At 34.7% G+C, this 17,249-nt stretch overlaps 1 protein-coding gene across 1 annotated transcript in view; it reads right to left on the bottom strand.

Annotated features, from left to right (window-relative positions):
• UBR3 (ubiquitin protein ligase E3 component n-recognin 3 (putative)) overlaps window positions 1–17,249 on the bottom strand; it is a 250,132-nt gene that overhangs the window by 62,894 nt on the left and 169,989 nt on the right. Inside the window, exons 30-31 of the mRNA XM_011988165.1 lie at window positions 14,326–14,411; window positions 410–512 (exon numbers count right to left, since the gene is read on the bottom strand). Of these exons, the coding sequence (XP_011843555.1) occupies window positions 410–512; window positions 14,326–14,411 (189 nt within the window). The remainder of the gene's footprint in view (window positions 1–409; window positions 513–14,325; window positions 14,412–17,249) is intronic.

Consider the following 17,249-nt stretch of genomic DNA (forward strand, 5'->3'; position numbering starts at 1 on the left):
CACTTGGACACAGGAAGGGGATCATCACACACCGGGTCTTATTGTGGCGAGGGGGAGAAGGGATAGTAATAGGAGATATACCTAATGTAAATGACGAGTTAAGGGGTGCAGCACACCAACATGGCACATGTACACATATGTAACAAACCTGCACGTTGTGCACATGTACCCTAGAACTTAAAGTATAAAAAAAAAAAAAAAAAGATTTTCTCACATGGTGGAAATTTGTATGCAATTTTTACAGACAGCATAATGGTAAACTGTTTTCAATTCTTATGATATATTTCTGTGTTTCATAAAGAAAATGTGAAAAAAATCACATATATTGAAATTTCAATTCCATTTTTATATTTAACACCTATTTTTCATAAAGAGTTTTAATTGATTTTAGTCTTTCAATTATACTTACTGTGGATTCATCTCTTCTAACTGGGTGAGCTTTCTCCAGGGATTATACTCAGAGTCAATGCTATAAAGCCGCATGTGCAAGGCTAATACATGAAACAGCTGATCTGAAAAAATTGAAGGAAAGGTAATTAGAAAGTTCACACATTTGTTACAGAACAAAATTCAGACAAAATTTCTAGTTATTTCATAACGAAATCTGTTTCCTATCCTGACAATTAAAATTCACCAAGTTTAAGTCCCAATTACTTCACACTCTCTTTTACGGTAAACTCTGAAATACATATCCAAATAATCTGTGCTAGAATCTGGACTGTCCTTACGCTCAATACAGGAATGGTTTTTTTCATCTCCTATCACAGACATACTTGTCCTTGACTTTATGCTGCAGCCTTGCCAATTTGTACTTCTCACCATTGTGGTCTCCTCCTAACCAAACTTTACTATTATCTTCAATCCTCTACCCTGCGTAACATGAACCACAACATCCTAATAGCTCACTGTTAGGTGAAGTTCTTTCTTTGCTTTATATGTCCCTCTAAACCTTGTTTAGACTGAAGAGTGAATTCATCATCTTTGGATTCTACATAAAGAAACAGTAACTGAAATAGAGTATTATTTGGTACCATTTCAACTATTTAAATTTCTTCTATCTGAATTATAACAATAATCTACCAATCTTGGCTTTCAACAAAATTCTGCTCATGACATTTAGAAGAAAATATCACATTTAAAATTATTCTGGAAAAAAAACCGTAAGTATTGCTTTTGTATCTGATGTATCTCTTCTTTTTTTGTTATAAATGACAAGAACTGTCATTCGGTATAAATTGTCATTTGGTACAAATGACAATAATTATTCTGCCACACATACTCAAAGATACTTGGAAATCAAAATTTTTCCCTTAAAAAAATATTTTCGAACTCTGCCCACTGAACTGGTCTATAAACAACGATATATTTTAGAAATTCAGATATGATACTTCTTAACATACGATTAAAATTCATTCTTAAATCTAGGAAAAAAGCTAACTGAACGACACAAACCTATTATTGTTACTTACTTTCTAATTAAAACTAGACCAGATATTGCTGCTCTGAGTCAGCAGACCTAGAAATTAACTATATTTTATGTCAACTTACTCAAGATCCATCAATACAAGTGGTGTAGTATGGGGTGTGCATGTGTGTTTATGTGTATATGCGTGTATGTGTATAGTAGTTTTGGGAAGCTGTTATAAAACATATGAGAGCTGTAATTTGAGTAAAATAAATGTTCTACTCTATGGGGCAGGATAAAGGAAATATATTTTTGTAAGTTTCAATCTGATCTCTCTTTAACAAACAGAAGAATCTAAATACCCTGTTTCATCCTCTATTTATAAGTCAATATGTAGCCTAAATCTTCCTTAAATTTCTTCATTCTATTAATGACTTAGTTACTTATTATGTGCCAGGCATTATGTTACACTGATTGATAATCTCAATTAATTTTCACAAAAATTCTAGGTGGGTAATACTATTAACCCCCACTTTTGGGGCAAGTAAGTTCCCCAAATTTCCAGTTTTTATAGTAACCTGGTTTCACAGACGATACTGAGAACAAGGGAAGTTTTAGCAGAGGCAAAACATGACTAAAGATTGGTAAATTTTATTTTAATTCAATTATACATAAGAGATTACTAAGCATATAATTTTTACTTTTAATGAGTGTTTTAATGACTAAAACCTAAAAGTGTTTAAAAAACTAAATTCTTCTCACAGAAAAATACTAAGATTATCTCAAGTTGCACGGTGAGGAGTTCTGCATTCTTTTTATATAGGTATTAACTTGATCAAAGGGCTAATTTTAATAACTCCTATCAAGATGAAGGTGGATCATTTTAGTTTCCCTAATTTAATCAAAAGCATAGAAGCTGCAATTGTACTAACCTGTTTTGCATTGAAACCACAGCCAGCACAGAAAATAACGTTACATTCACCTATTTTCCTAATCCCTATCCTAATTTAAGAATTTCAGAATGTTAGAAGAAAAGTTTTTCATCATTTCCTCATTGTATAGATAAGAAAATAGGCCCAGAGAAAGGAAGTACCTTGCCAGCTCACTCTTAATTTATTGTTTTTCTAAAAGCGAAGAATAGGATTCAAGATTTGCCATTTCTTAGTTATTTCTACCACTCCACTTCTTGGGGGTTTTATGATTAAAATAAAAGTACAGGATTCTTTCTCTCTCTCTCTCAGAGAACTGACCAAATAACCATTAATAACTTCAATTTGTTAATAAAATTCATTGTTTATTGTTATTTATTCATTATTTTGTTTTCAAAATTTAGTCTTATAAGAAAGAACTCTAATATTCATTTAGCAGCAACAATGCCTCTTATGCCAGACAAATATTAAAGATGCAGGATGAGGAGAATCTATAATCATAATCAAAAGGTTAACAACTTTAAAAAATGTATTACCTACCAACTGCATGCATGACATTTAAAAAGTTGAAAAATAATTATATGAAGAAAGCATATTAAAATTTTGAATAATAGCAAAAAAATTAACTCCTTTCCTAATATAACACATTTTAAAATTCTAAAGTTTGATCCACATATAAAAATAGATTTGGAAAAGACAAATACCTTTAAATTCATTTATAAGTGTGCTGTGATTTCAATCTATGTATAGGAAGCACCACTGTCTGGGAGGAGCCAGGAAGTCCTGCATTGAATCCAAGTCTGTACTAGCCATGTATCCTTAAATAAATTAACTAACCTTAGTTTTACGGTCTGTAAAATAAATATAGCATCATCTTTCTGGCACATTATATAGTAATATAATAGTTATAATCATAGCATAAATCTATAGTATGCTTGTAAGTTGGGCTTACATACAGATAGATACATATATGTTTTGTATAAATATGAAACAAATTTAATATTTATAAACTTTACAACTAAAATTAGAGATTATTATACATTGGAAGCATAAGGTCTCCACATAAAACCATCACTCTACAAACATATATTAACATATATTCTTAACTCTCTTCTCTCTTCTTTCCTTAATATTTGATACCACTCTCCCCTGGCTTTCCTCCGGTTCCTTCTCAGTTACTTTTATGTGCCCTTCTTCTGCTAATGAACCCTAAAAGGTGACATTTCTCATTAAAAAAAAAAAAGGAAAAGGAATCCTTTGTTAGTCCTCTTTCCCTCTCATTCTGCACACACTACCCAGGCCCACTTCTACCTGTTAAGTTCACAATTCACAAGGCTCTGTGGTACTTCAGATGTTCAACAGGCCTTAAAATCAATACACCCAGACTAACCTGATTTACAGCCCAGTCCAGCTCCAATGTTAATTTCATTTTATAATTCCTATTTGAGTGAATGACACCACTACCCATGCAAACATCCAAGGAAAAACTTGGGATTCATCTCCCACAGCCTTGCCCTCCATATCCAATTGATTACCAATCCTATTGGTTCTGCCTCTTGTGATCCATCCTATTCTAGCCCACTCTGCCACTACATTGTTTTCCACCTAAATTGCTCAACAGAATGCTCACTCAGCTGTATGCCTTTTGGTTCACCCCTTCCAAACCGTCTAATCAATAAATCTGTTCACAATACCTCATAATTGATTGTTGAACCACTGAAGGAACAGGCATAGAAAGCCCTTCATGAGCTAGCCTATTTTCTTTTTCAGGTTTATTTCTTAACCTTCCTTCTTTTCTTTTCAAGTATTCCCCAAAGTGTCATGTTGTCTCATGTCTTTGCAAGCTGTTCTCTCAGCCTACAAAAGTATCATTTTGTCCTTCAGGCCAACTCAATTCATCTTTCAAGAGCCAGTTCATGTGCTGCTCTGTAAGGTTCTGATACCTCAGAAAGATCAGATTATCCCCTTACTTTATGCATTATCTGTACCTTGTGCTATCTATTTCAATTTTAGCATCTCTTACAGAGTTTTGTAATTACTTTTCATGTTTTCCCCCCTCATTAGATGGTCAGATCTCCCTGAAGAAGACAATTGTGTCTTTACATTTTTGAACCACCTAGGCTAGCACAAGTGCTTGACATACAATAGGATTTTTAAAAGTAGGCTGAGCATTATATATTTACAATTCTATGAAAAAATCATAAATATAAACATAAAATTCATGATGATTTTCTACTTTTCCCTCTCTGTCACAATGACACATTGGTTGAGTTACCAAGAAGCAAGCCAATTAATCAGCCCTACTTTCACTTCCCCAAAAGAGACTGACCTCTCAACTCTAACTACTAAAGCAGTGCTTGACCTACCTGCTCCTACCATCTTCTTCCCATGCTGGTTCCCATGCGACAACTCACCTGGGATAAATTCTATTTTCTGCAATATCTAATCAAATTCTTTACAACTGTGACAAGTCTAAAGTATTATAATGTGATTAATCACAAGACAGACACCTCATCACTGAAAATGAGAAAACAACACTGAAAGACTAGTTTGTCCTTAAGAAAATCTAAGACTTAATTATAAGTACTCCTAGCTAGAACCAAAAAGTAAGGTTTAAGAAATCCTTCTACCTTTGTCAACATTAAGGTAAGACTATTAAAAAAAAAACTCTATAAAATATAACTCCAAATTTATTATATAATTGAGTTTCACATGATGTGTATGAATACCACACACACACACACAAACACACACACACAGATACTATTATGCCAATTTTTATGACCTCAGGAATATCCACTTAAAGAAACTAAAATCAAAGTTATCATATGTCTAAATCTTATCAAAAATGCTTTTGAAACAGACGTTCCAGCACCATCCTGGAAACTGTGTATCTCTGTCAGTTATTTATTTTCTTTCTTTTTTGGAGATGGAGTCTCATACTGTTGCCCAAGATGGAGGACAATGGCACAATCTCAGCTCACTGTAACCTCCGACTCCCGGGTTCAAGCAATTCTCCTGCCTTGGCCTCCCAAGTAGCTGGGATTACAGGCTCCTGCCACCATGCCCAGCTAATTTTTTGTATTTTTAGTAGAGATGGGGTTTCACAGTGTTACCCAGGATGGTCTCGATCTCCTGACCTCGTGATCTACCCACTTCCAGCCCTCTGTCAGTTATTTCTAAACATGCAAGAAATCTAAAACTGGTAGGTTATTTCTTACTATACTCATACTGATCATTAAGATATAAAGACATTATCTCTACTAAAAAAATACAAAAAACTAGCCGGGCGAGGTGGCGGGCGCCTGTAGTCCCAGCTATTCGGGAGGCTGAGGCAGGAGAATGGCGTAAACCCAGGAGGCGGAGCTTGCAGTGAGCTGAGATCCCGCCACTGCACTCCAGCCTGGGCGACAGACCAAGACTCTGTCTCAAAAAAAAAAAAAAAAAAAAAAAGATATAAAGACATTAAAGAGTTATCCTGAAGACTTCCTGCCAGGTGTGGTGGCTCACACCTGTAATCCCAGCACTTTGGGAGGCCAAGGGGGGTGGATCATGAGGTCAGGAGATCGAGACCAACATGGTGAAACCCCATCTCTACTGAAAAATACAAACCCCATCTCTACTAAAAATACAAAAATTAGCCAGGTGTAGTTGCAGGTGCCTGTAATCCCAGCTACTCAGGAGGCTGAGGCAGGAGAATCACTTGAACCTGGGAGACAGAGGTTGCAGTAAGCCAAGACCATGCCACTGGACTCCAGCCTAGGCGACAGAGCAAGACATCTCAGAAACAAAACAAACAAAACAAAACAAAAATTAGCTGGGTGTGGTGGTGGGCGCCCATAATCCCAGCTACTTTAGAGGCTGAGGCAGGAGAATTGCTTGAACCCAGGAGACAGAGGTTGCTGTGAGCCAACATGGTGCCACTGCACTCCAGCCTGGGCAACAGAGTGAGACTCCGTCTCAAAAAAACAAAAAGATTTTGATAAATATGGTTCTATCTTAAATTGTACCACTGTTAAAATGCACCTAAGGTAAACTTAACTGGCTCTGCATTTAAGATTTCAGCCTTACCAGTCTAGTCATCAATAGTTAAATCACTGTCAATGAAAAAAACCTCAGTCAGGTAAGGTGACACATACCTGTAGTCCCAGCTACTCAGAAGGCTGAGGTGGGAGGATTATTTGAGCCCAGGAGTCTGAGGCCAGCATAGGTAACAAAGCAAGACCCTGTCCCTTAAAAAAAAAAAAAAAAAAAAAATCTCAACTAGCCAAATGATTCTCTGAAATATCACAGCAGTGGGGAAAAAAAATCTCCCTTTCTCTGCAACTGAATAATTAAAGTGAAGAAATGGTTCTGACCTATTTATCCTAAGGTGAACTGTAATAGGTGTGAGTATACACCTCTCACAGCAAAGCCAGCTTCCACTGGTTCCTCTGTACATTCCTGAGAAATCAGCCATGAAGAGACGGGAGAGAGCTCCTTAAGTGAGGTCTGGGAACAGGTCCAAGAAGAAGGGAACATCTGTAGATCTGGTTCCCAAGAGACAGAAGGTTGATGTCATGGATGACAGGAGCTGACTCATTTCTCCCTATCCCTTTCCTAAGCACTCCAGGCAAGGCAGGGCAGAGAATCAAGTGGCAGTTATGGTAGAATTTTAAAGGGTTAAAAGACAAGTTTAATAATCATTATTATATATAATAACATTATGTAAGATACTTTAGCTCATATATCTAATACTATTTGATCATTACATTAACTATGATGGATATATCAGATAGTCAGTATAAGTACCATCATCCTCACTTCCACAATGAGGTAAAAAGTTAGGTTAGTTTCCTGAAGTCCAACAGATAACAAATACACTAGAATCCACATCTTCAAACTCCAACCTGGTGTTCTTTCCAGCACTGTATGCTATGTTTTCGCACGTCAACAAGGGCACATGGGAGTTTGGCAATAGAGTGGGGAAGTGTTGCTTCCTTTGGAGAGGTTTTTTCTGCCATGTGAGGAAGGGAAGACAGTGAAAAAAAAGGCTGTCTTTAGTACTTTCATAATTTCCATGCTGTGTTCCTCTCCTGCCTCCCAGAGTTCCTATGTCTCCACTCTCAGGCACACTATGACATCATTCTCTGGTTACCTCAAGTATCCACAAGTATTATTATTAGCTTCAACAAATTGTTCACCTTATACTTTAAGGTTTCAGTGACTAGAAGCCTCCCCTTTCCCTTTCTGACAGAGCTTAGGATGATAAGAGGCAGGGAGAGGTACAATTCTGTTTCTGCATATAGGTAGCCCTAGGAAGGGGAAGAGAGAGGTCAGTTCTTAGGACTCCTAATTTCCCCTTTATTAAAGAGACACATTCCATGAATCCAGGTCTTATTTATGCACCTCATCTAAAATGGGGGTAGGGTTTGTCCCATCTAACTGCAGAAGAAAGAAGCTGCCTTGCCCTAAGCCAAGTAAGATCTGAAGACCCCATGCCCTGATAGTGAAAACTACTATCTATGGTACTTAGTTCTTAGAATGCCCAAAGTATAAATATAGAAAGGCCTGGCTACTTAAGTCACAAATCATGGGACTTTCAGAAAGGCCTTAAAGAAAAGTTAAAGCCACTCTTATAACTTAAATTTTCATGCCACATTCTTAAACCTCTCCAAATTAACAGTGTATTTTGTTCTCAACAGACAAACTTTATCATGTGGATAAATCTCATTCCGTCCTCCTAATCTCATCTCTGAAGAGGTCAAAAGAATGTTTGTCAAGTCCCTTAAAAAAAACTGCAATGGACTGAATGTTTATGTCCCACCAAAATTCATACGTTAAAGTCCTAACCCCAAGGTTAGTATAAGGAGGTGGGCCTTTGAGAAGTGATTAGGTCATGAGGAAGCCCTCATGAATGGGATTAGTGCTCTCATAAAAGAGATCCCAGAGAGATCTCTTGCCACTTCCACCACGTGAGGTTACAGTGAGAAGACAGCTATGTATGAGGAAGCAAGCAGGTCCTCACCAGACACCAAATCTGCTGGAGCCTTGATCTTAGACTTCCCAGCCTCCAGATCTGTGAGAAACACATTTCTGTTGTATATAAGCCATGCAGTCTATGGTATATTGTTATAGACTAAGACAAAAATTGAGCTAAAAATTGTTATCTTGCTCCTTCTCCTTATCCACACACCCCCTAATTTGACAATTATAGTGTTGAAATAGGAGAAATATTAATGTTGAGATTTACAATCTATAGAAACTAGAATATATATTATAAAATTGAATTCTTACAACAATCCTCTGATTGGGTATTAATGAGGAACAGAATCTCACTCTCTAGTTTACACTATGCTGCCTTTTAATATCACCATCCTTTAAAAGGCTTACCAAACTCCTCACCTATCTCAGAAAGTACTCTTTATCTCTGAAAGTGTTTAAGCAGAGCACAAATGATTGGAATAGTAGGTACAAGATGCCTGAGCTAGATAACATTTAGACTAGGTGATTTCCTAAGTAACTTTTAGCTCAAAGATTCTGATTCTATTTATCATGTGACTTCATTGACAGCCTCTATTTTTTATTTATGCACTACTTAAAATGAAGAGCAAAATAAAATATAAAACAAAATACCAAAATCTTCTGAATTTGTAAGATGTATCAAAAGAAAAGAACAACAAAAACTCCAAGCCTTGATTTAGTCTATAGTATATGACTATAGATAAAGTGTAATTCTAAAAGTTCCTAGAGTATAACTCCTAGTCCAGCTATTTGCCTTTTGTGCTTAATGTCAATGATGTTAATTAACAGGGGGAAAAAGCTCCAGATTGGAGCTTTGCATGTAAGAGTTAACAACCATGAACATCTGTCAGGACACAGATCATCCAGTCTAATACACTAATTTTATAGATGAGGAAACTGAAGCCAAAAACATAAAATGTCTTGCCTAAGCACATGCCTATGACTCCTAGTTTGCTGTTGTCTATTCCACCACATATGCATCTTTCATGTTGGCCCTAAATACACACCAACTGGCTCTTCAGAACATAAAACATTCCCAAATACCACAAAATCAGCTTTTAGCCATCAAATCTTATCAATAACTAGTCTCAGCAGACAATTTACACATTTTTGTATTAATTTATACCTTTTGACCATTATAATAATTTGATGGCCAAATTTCCATCCTTTTTATGGTAACAAAAATTGAACAAAATTATTATTCAGTCTGCTTGCAGAAATTGATATTTTTACATTTGAAAAAGGCTTTCATAAACCATCAATGTAAAAATTTTACTACTAAATGTGAAATAATAAGGCCAGGCTACTTCAAAGTAATTTTAGGCCAGGCATAGTGGTTCATGCCTATAATCCCAGCACTTTGGGAGGCCAAGGTGGGAGGACTGCTTAAGGCCAAAACCTTGAGACCAGCCTCGTCAACACAGTGAGACCCCATCGCTACAAAGAAATATATTAAAAAATTAGTTGGGTATGACGGTGTGTGTCTGCTGTCCTAGCTACTCGGGAGGCTGAGGTGGGAGGACTGCTTGAGCCCAGGAGTTCGAGGTTGCAGTGAACTATGATTGTGCCACTGCACTCCAGCCTGAGTGACAAAGGGGAGACCCTGTTTCTCAAAAATAAAGAGTAATTTTGTTAAAACTCATTACTTGTTTAACAATATCCTTATGCTGCCTAACTGTAGGGAGAAATTAATGTCAAAATAATTTCCTGTAATTTTTTTTTTGAGACAGCATCTTGCTCTGTCGCCCAGTCTGTAGTGCAATGGCACAGTCATGGCTCACTGCAGCCTCCACCTTCTGGGCTTAAGCGATCCTCCCACCTCCGTCTCCTGAGTAGTTGGGACCACAGGCTCACGCCACCACACCCAGCTAATTTTTTTTTCCTTTTTAGAGATGACGTTCTCCCTATGTTGCCCAGGCTGTTAACAACTTCTGGACTCAAGTGATCCTCCCCACCTCAGCTTCCCAAAATGTTAGGATCACAGGAGTGAGCCATCGCACCTGGCTAATTTTCTGTAATTTTAAATTCACCAAAAATTCACTCTTTCTCTGAGAAAGTAGAACTATTTTAAGTTGCCTGCACAGATCTAAGCTGGGTTGCTTGCTATGAATAGCAAATTCTGGTAGAAATTATTTACTGCAGTGACTATGCATAATTTCTTGATCAGATCATAGATTACATCAAAATTAAGTCAGAACTTCCCAAATGAAAATGTCAAGGTAAGAGTTTGCCTTATCCTCTCTTGACTACCGTTTCATTTTTAATCTCTCTATAAAATCATGGAATCCATTTGAGATATGAACTGTGGTTTCTTAGTTAAATGACAGTAATAAGCAGAAAAATTCTCAGACCCAAAGACAAGAAAAAACATTTACCTACAAATAATTTTTATATTATGCTCCAATATTAATAATCTATCAAATGGCATTGCCAATGGTTTCAACAATTTCTACTTGAGAAATACGCTGAGAATATCATGCCAAAAAAGTGTCAAAAGCATGTGAACTTCACTAGAATTTATGGAGTGTCATATTTACTTTCAAATCACTTGAATGAAGAAATTAATACAGTAAGCTTAATATTTTTCTTAATAAAAAGTTATGCTTTTAATTTTTACATCTTTTTCCAACATATGTTGCTAACCAAGTTGGTGGTACTTACTGTATATATCAATTTGTAACAAAAACTCTAAACCTCACTTACCTTTCAAAGTCTTGTTCAAATGCCTTGTCCACCAAAAGCTTCACTGATTCCAGCAGATAGATATGATCCCAAACCTCTAAATTCCCTAGAACTTCTAAGTAACTTTTCACTGCTGGAATCAGTGAAGTTTTTAGTGGACATGGCATTTGAACAAATCTCATCTGCTGAATACAAGTCCAGCAGATGAGAACCAGTCTCTAGAACCAGTATCATGTGCTGAATACAAAGTCCTAAATGCCTGATCTTCCCTGGTGGGTAAGGAGGAGGGCTAGAACTCTGACCTGGGAATCAGCAGCTATGCTGTATGTGAGAGCTAACGCACATGGCTCACAGCAAGAGCAAGGGGAACCAGCCAGCAAACTGGCAAGGAATAAAGGAGAACTAACTGGTATCCAGGGCAGAAGGACTCAGGACCAGGACTTGCAAAAATGTCTGAAAAGATGGCTCAGAACAAAGGATTTATGGTGAAAGGCTGATAAAAGAAAATAGACAAGATAAACAGGAGAGTAAGCACAGAAGGGCCTGGAAAGATCCCAAGGCAATGTTGTACAGTAGAGTGTCTTTGACTAAACCAATGGGTGAAAGGTCTTAAAAGTTCTGCATCCTTTGGGACACTTAAGGGCAGGAGATATGTCTTATATAACTGAATTTACAGTCAGAAGAGCTGGGCTCAAGTGCAAGCTCTGACATTTTCCAGCTGTGTGACTTGGCAAGGCAATTACTCTGAACTTCAGATTCCTTGTCTATGAAAAAGAGATAACACCTATTTCACATGGTTGTTCTAAAGATTAAATAATTTATGTGAAAGAACTTTACAAACTTTAAAACTACAAACGTAGGATATTATTAAAATACCATAGTATGCTGCTATGTGAGCTAATTTGAGTAGCTTTTTACTATGGAAAATTTCCCACACACATATTTTTAGGACTGACGTTTTGCTCTGATTGACACTGGTTAACTACCCTCAACTATTTAAAAATGTCTGAAGATGTAGTTGAATGGCATTGTTCCATTTCAATTTTATTTCTCACTAGAGATTTGGCCATTAATATTTTCTGCTTTCATTGTTGTAGAAAAAACAATCTTCTTCTCTTCTTCCCCACTGAGTGTATGTGTGTGTCCCCATAATTATATACCAGGTATGACGCAATCCTTTCTAGACAAAATTTATTAGAAGTTTTCCTGACTAGACAAATTTTCAGTTTCATCAAGAAGTCTTAACAGAACAGTATTTCAAAAGTGTGATATTCTTAGAATGAAAAAAGTTCCCTTATCATTTGCTTAGTCAGTGAGGCATTTTCTCACTCTCCTCAAAAAACATTATGGAAGAAAGAAACATTAAAAGTGAGATTTTCAAAAAGTAATAAAGAGCAATCAACGGGAAAAGGAAAATATGAATACAAGAAGATTTTTCCCTAGAAAAAAGAATTTTTTTTTTTATAATACCACTGAAGTTGCACTGGAAGATCAAAAAAATGAGATATTTGCACTGAGATCCCATGAATCATCATCAATTTGAGTCCTGGTGTACAATTTAAGTTTGAATTTTATTTGAATAAATAACAAATACTAAGTTCATACACTTGTAAGATAGTGGGATTTTGTATATATACAACATATTCTATATATATGACTTACAGGCTGCTTTTATTAATATTAGGATAAATAAGTAATTGAACAATAATAAATTATACAAAAACTAAGAGACATATTAACTTATATTTAGGATAAATTGTATCATGACTTTGTCTATACTGGCACAGTGTAATTTCTTATTTAGTAAAGAGAAAAATAAGCGAAAATCTGAAAGTAACTATAAATTTAACAATTTAAATTACAAAATTGACTCTGGTAATTGAAGTGATTACCATCAGAATTTTATTACTATTTTCAGGAATCTGGATAAATTCATTATTTACAAGCCTCTAGATAAGTTTAAGTGCCTCAGAGAAAAAAACTTAAGTAGATTTTTAAAAACAGAATACCATTCACTAAAGTAAACACTTTGTAACACAATGGTTTCTGGAATATTATCAGCCAATGCCAAACATCAATTAATAACAAATTAACAAGAAAGAATAATTTATATAACTAAAATGATTATTATATCTATTAATTCAAACAGATTAGAAATTAAAACTCCCATGTATCAACAACTACCTTTGAAACATACTAGTAAAGCACTGAACAGAAATAGAGTTTAGATGAATGCATAGAGGGGTCAATTTTTACTAATACTTGGTTAAAAAATAAAAATAATAACCTCCAAAATCTTAAGTTCTAGGAATAAAGTGACAATCCAAAAGAAAAGATCAAATTCTAATGCAATTTATAAGACTTTAAAGATAACCAAGTTAAAATTTCACATACGTTTGCTTTTATGTTAGAAATTTTAAAGTGCTTTTGATCATCCCTCTGCTTTGAAATCAATTCAAAATTACATATTTTTTGAAATAACATATTGTTGTTAAAACACCAACATGTATTGATAATTTTTAATACTTTTTTTAGTATTTTAAGAAAAATACTCATTTTTCAAAAGACTATATTATGTGTTTTAAACAAGTTTTATTTCCTACACCAATCACATTAGGTAATATTTCAACTCCAGTGATCTGGGGCCAATAATTAGAGCTATATGGTGACATTCAATAATAATATTCCTAGTATTCACCTTAATTCCCTAAACACTGACTAAAAAATGATAGCATCAAAGCCATGCTTATGAAAAATCTACCTTAAATTACAAGTTACACTTTTCTCAAATATATCCTTACAAACAAGATTGCAGAATTATGCTCATTTTATAACATAAAGTATATATATAAATAAAAGCAAACATCTGTAATTTCAATTCATTTTAATATGCACATCAAAATATAGCACAAATATCTTCATTAATAGCAATAATATAAATCTGTGGGCAACATATATTGTCTTTATAAAAATATTTTCTTAATTCAATGTAAAAATTATTTAAGAGAATTAAAGTTTAAGGACAATTTTTTATAGCTGAGAATAATACAGTGCTTAAATTCTGAAACAGTATAAACCTCGTCACTTAGCATCACATTTATCTGCTAGGTAATCATAATCTAGAAAGAGCTAAATATTCATATGATTCTTCCAAGTACAAGATTAACCATTTAAAGTACATATCACTATCTATATAGATCATATATAACAGACAGAATTTGAAATACACCAAAATGTCACTTTACCTGTCAATGCTTCCAAAAATGACAGAATTTTTTTTTTAATTTAGTACTATTTAGTACTTACTTAAACAAGACCTTTTGCCAGCTGTGCTTGCACCACCTGAACACAAATTGCCTCCTCGATGAATCAATTCAAGTTCTAAATTGGTTCTGTAAGTAAAACATTATATCTCAGTCACTAAACTGAAGAGTCTTTACTAATTTGCTTTACTGACATGTCTGAATCAACCTAAAAAATAAAGTTCTTCAACTTTTTTTGCAAAAGCAGTTTTTATGTTGTATCAATAATAATCGTATTTATCTGATATTAAGAAATAAAAAGGGAACAATTTATCCATCCTTACTTATATGTTCATATTTATACCTGCAAAAAATTGCACACATCATGGTGTAATTGTTGCAAAGTCCCAACTCTTGGCACATACTAAAAACTAGGCCTTAAGAAAAAAAAAAACCTGCAACATATTTCATAAACCTTCATAAGAATATGAAGAAAGAATTTGTACTCCAACATCAGCCACTGTGTAGGTGGTTATTGCCATATAAAACACAAGGGCATACCAATTTTTCTATCAGAGAAATGGTTATCATTCATTAGAGGTTAGATGGTATCTGGAAATCAGTATTAAGAAACAAAATCACTAATATCGAAATGGCTAAGAACAACACATATAATTTAACAGCAGTCTCTCTTATGGACTTCTAAAACTAGTTTCATTAAAATACACTGTGTAACTATTGATATGGCTAACCATCAATATTGTTCATACACCTGAAATTGCAAGGTATTTAGCAATTATTAGCTTACAAAATAGCAATAATCAATAAATCAACATTTCAAAAATCAAACTAATGCAGAATCTAAGGATTTATTCAAAAACAGTAGCAGTAAAATAACCAATTATGCCAAAATAAATGACAACTCTGAGAAAGAATTTAAATTGTATTTTTCTTCAACAGTATTAATACACTTAGACATACCTTTATTTTCTACAACCAAAACTGAATAGACTAGTTTATATCCAAGATATGCATTTAACCCTAATAGTGAGATACTGTCCCACTTAAAAAAAAAAAAAAGAGAAAAAGCAGTTTCAAGCTTACTCTTTGCAAGTGAATTCATGAAAGACTATTATCCTATTTTATTTAAAACAAAACATTTTGCACTAGTTTGGTTGTATTTTGAACACAGAATGTTTTGAGATTATATTTCCATGTATTTACTTATAAATGCAAATTGTTAAAAATATTAATATTCCTAAGTCTGTACATTTGCCACCCATTTCTAAAGGAATGCTTTAATCCTCTCTACTCAGGGTGGGAGAAAAAGCAATTTAACACTGATAATGTTCCAGCTCAGAGCTCCATCTGGTTGCTGCTGATAAGGGCATCTGTGTGACAAGGGAATTTTCCACCCTTCAGGCGATTTGCATTGCTCACTGAACTTCTAAAAACCTACCAGCAAGGAAGCAGGGACAGGGATTTCATACTAGTGGACAGAAAGCGAGCGGAGACCAGCATGTGTTCCTTCATCAAGGGAATATAAATGAGATCAATACATTTTGTTTTCACAAATCTTCTGTTGCCTAATCTGTAGAAAAAAATTAATGGCTATATTCTCTTATAAAAACTAAGATTTCCTAGATACTACTTTTAAGAGAGCTAACCAGAAACACAAACAATACTTACAAATGAATGTTAAAACCAGAATGTCAACATTTCACCATATTTGCAAAAATATTCATTAAAATTAAATATAAGAACAATTCTGTTTTCTCAATCCCCAAATATAAAGGATGACAAACATGTTACTAAGAATTTCATTGCAAAGAATACTGGGAAAAAAACTAGTAAAATCTAATTAATTATTCCAGATTATGACTGGAAGATCTCCTATGCAATATTCTTTCTGAATTAAAAATTAAAAAACTACCTATCCAAAGGATTAATGTGAATAATATCTACAATTTTACATTTCTTAACATTTTTTTTTTGAGAGATGAGGTCTTGCTGTGTTTCCCAGGGTGTATTTGAACTCCTGTGCTCAAGCAATCCTCCTGCCTCAGCCTCCAAGTAGCCAGGAATAGGCACACACCACTGCATCCAGCAATATCTAGGATTTTAAAAACCAATATGGCTCTAAATATCAACTTTTATTTCATTTATGTGAAAACTGGTCCTTTGAGACATGCTAAAGAACACACAAATGGGTCATATGTCCCATGTCCACATTTCCTCAACTGCTGAAATTCACACAGCAGTATTATGTTTCTTCCCTCCTCAATGAATGATGTAAAACTAAAGATATGCTGGGAGTGGTAACTTTCTGAGCTTTTTGCTGTGAAAGAAAAGCAGACTCTTTTCTGTATTTTCTAACACAAATACATTCAAATTAGTTTGGAAGAAAAAGGAGAAAATCTCCACATCTGAAATAATGATGAGAAAGACTGTTTAAAGCCTACCCTAGTGGCCACCTAGATATGCGTATTAAAAACCCCTCTAACTATGCTCCAGCTTCTTTTTGCATGACCAAAGTATGCTGTCCTCTCAACCCCCCATTCCACACTAACTTCTATTTTAGACCATAATTTGAAAAGCAAATGTGTGTACACACACTACACACCCCACACTCTCAAACACACGTTGGTTTGGTGAAAAAGGCAAAGCTTCTGGAAAGAGATCTAGGTTCAAGGCCTGAGTAGACCACTTAGTAGCTGAGCAAGTTACTCAATTTCTCAGGGAAAAAAAAAAACAGTATCTTCATCCATACCACAGCCTACATTATACAAGAGGCAATTCAAGTTTTAACTTCTCCAGGAAGCTTTCCTGGGACAGGAAAGAAGGCCTTACACATATTTCATATTTCAATTTGCTCATCTTCCCTTCAGAAGTTCTACAGTACTTTCTCTATATGACATTTTTAAAAACAAATTATATTCTGTTATATAGATTGATGTTATATTAGTTCCATCTCCTCAACTAAATTGT

The sequence above is a fragment of the Mandrillus leucophaeus genome, unplaced genomic scaffold, assembly GCF_000951045.1.
Source record: "Mandrillus leucophaeus isolate KB7577 unplaced genomic scaffold, Mleu.le_1.0 Scaffold324, whole genome shotgun sequence".
Taxonomy (NCBI): domain Eukaryota; kingdom Metazoa; phylum Chordata; class Mammalia; order Primates; family Cercopithecidae; genus Mandrillus; species Mandrillus leucophaeus.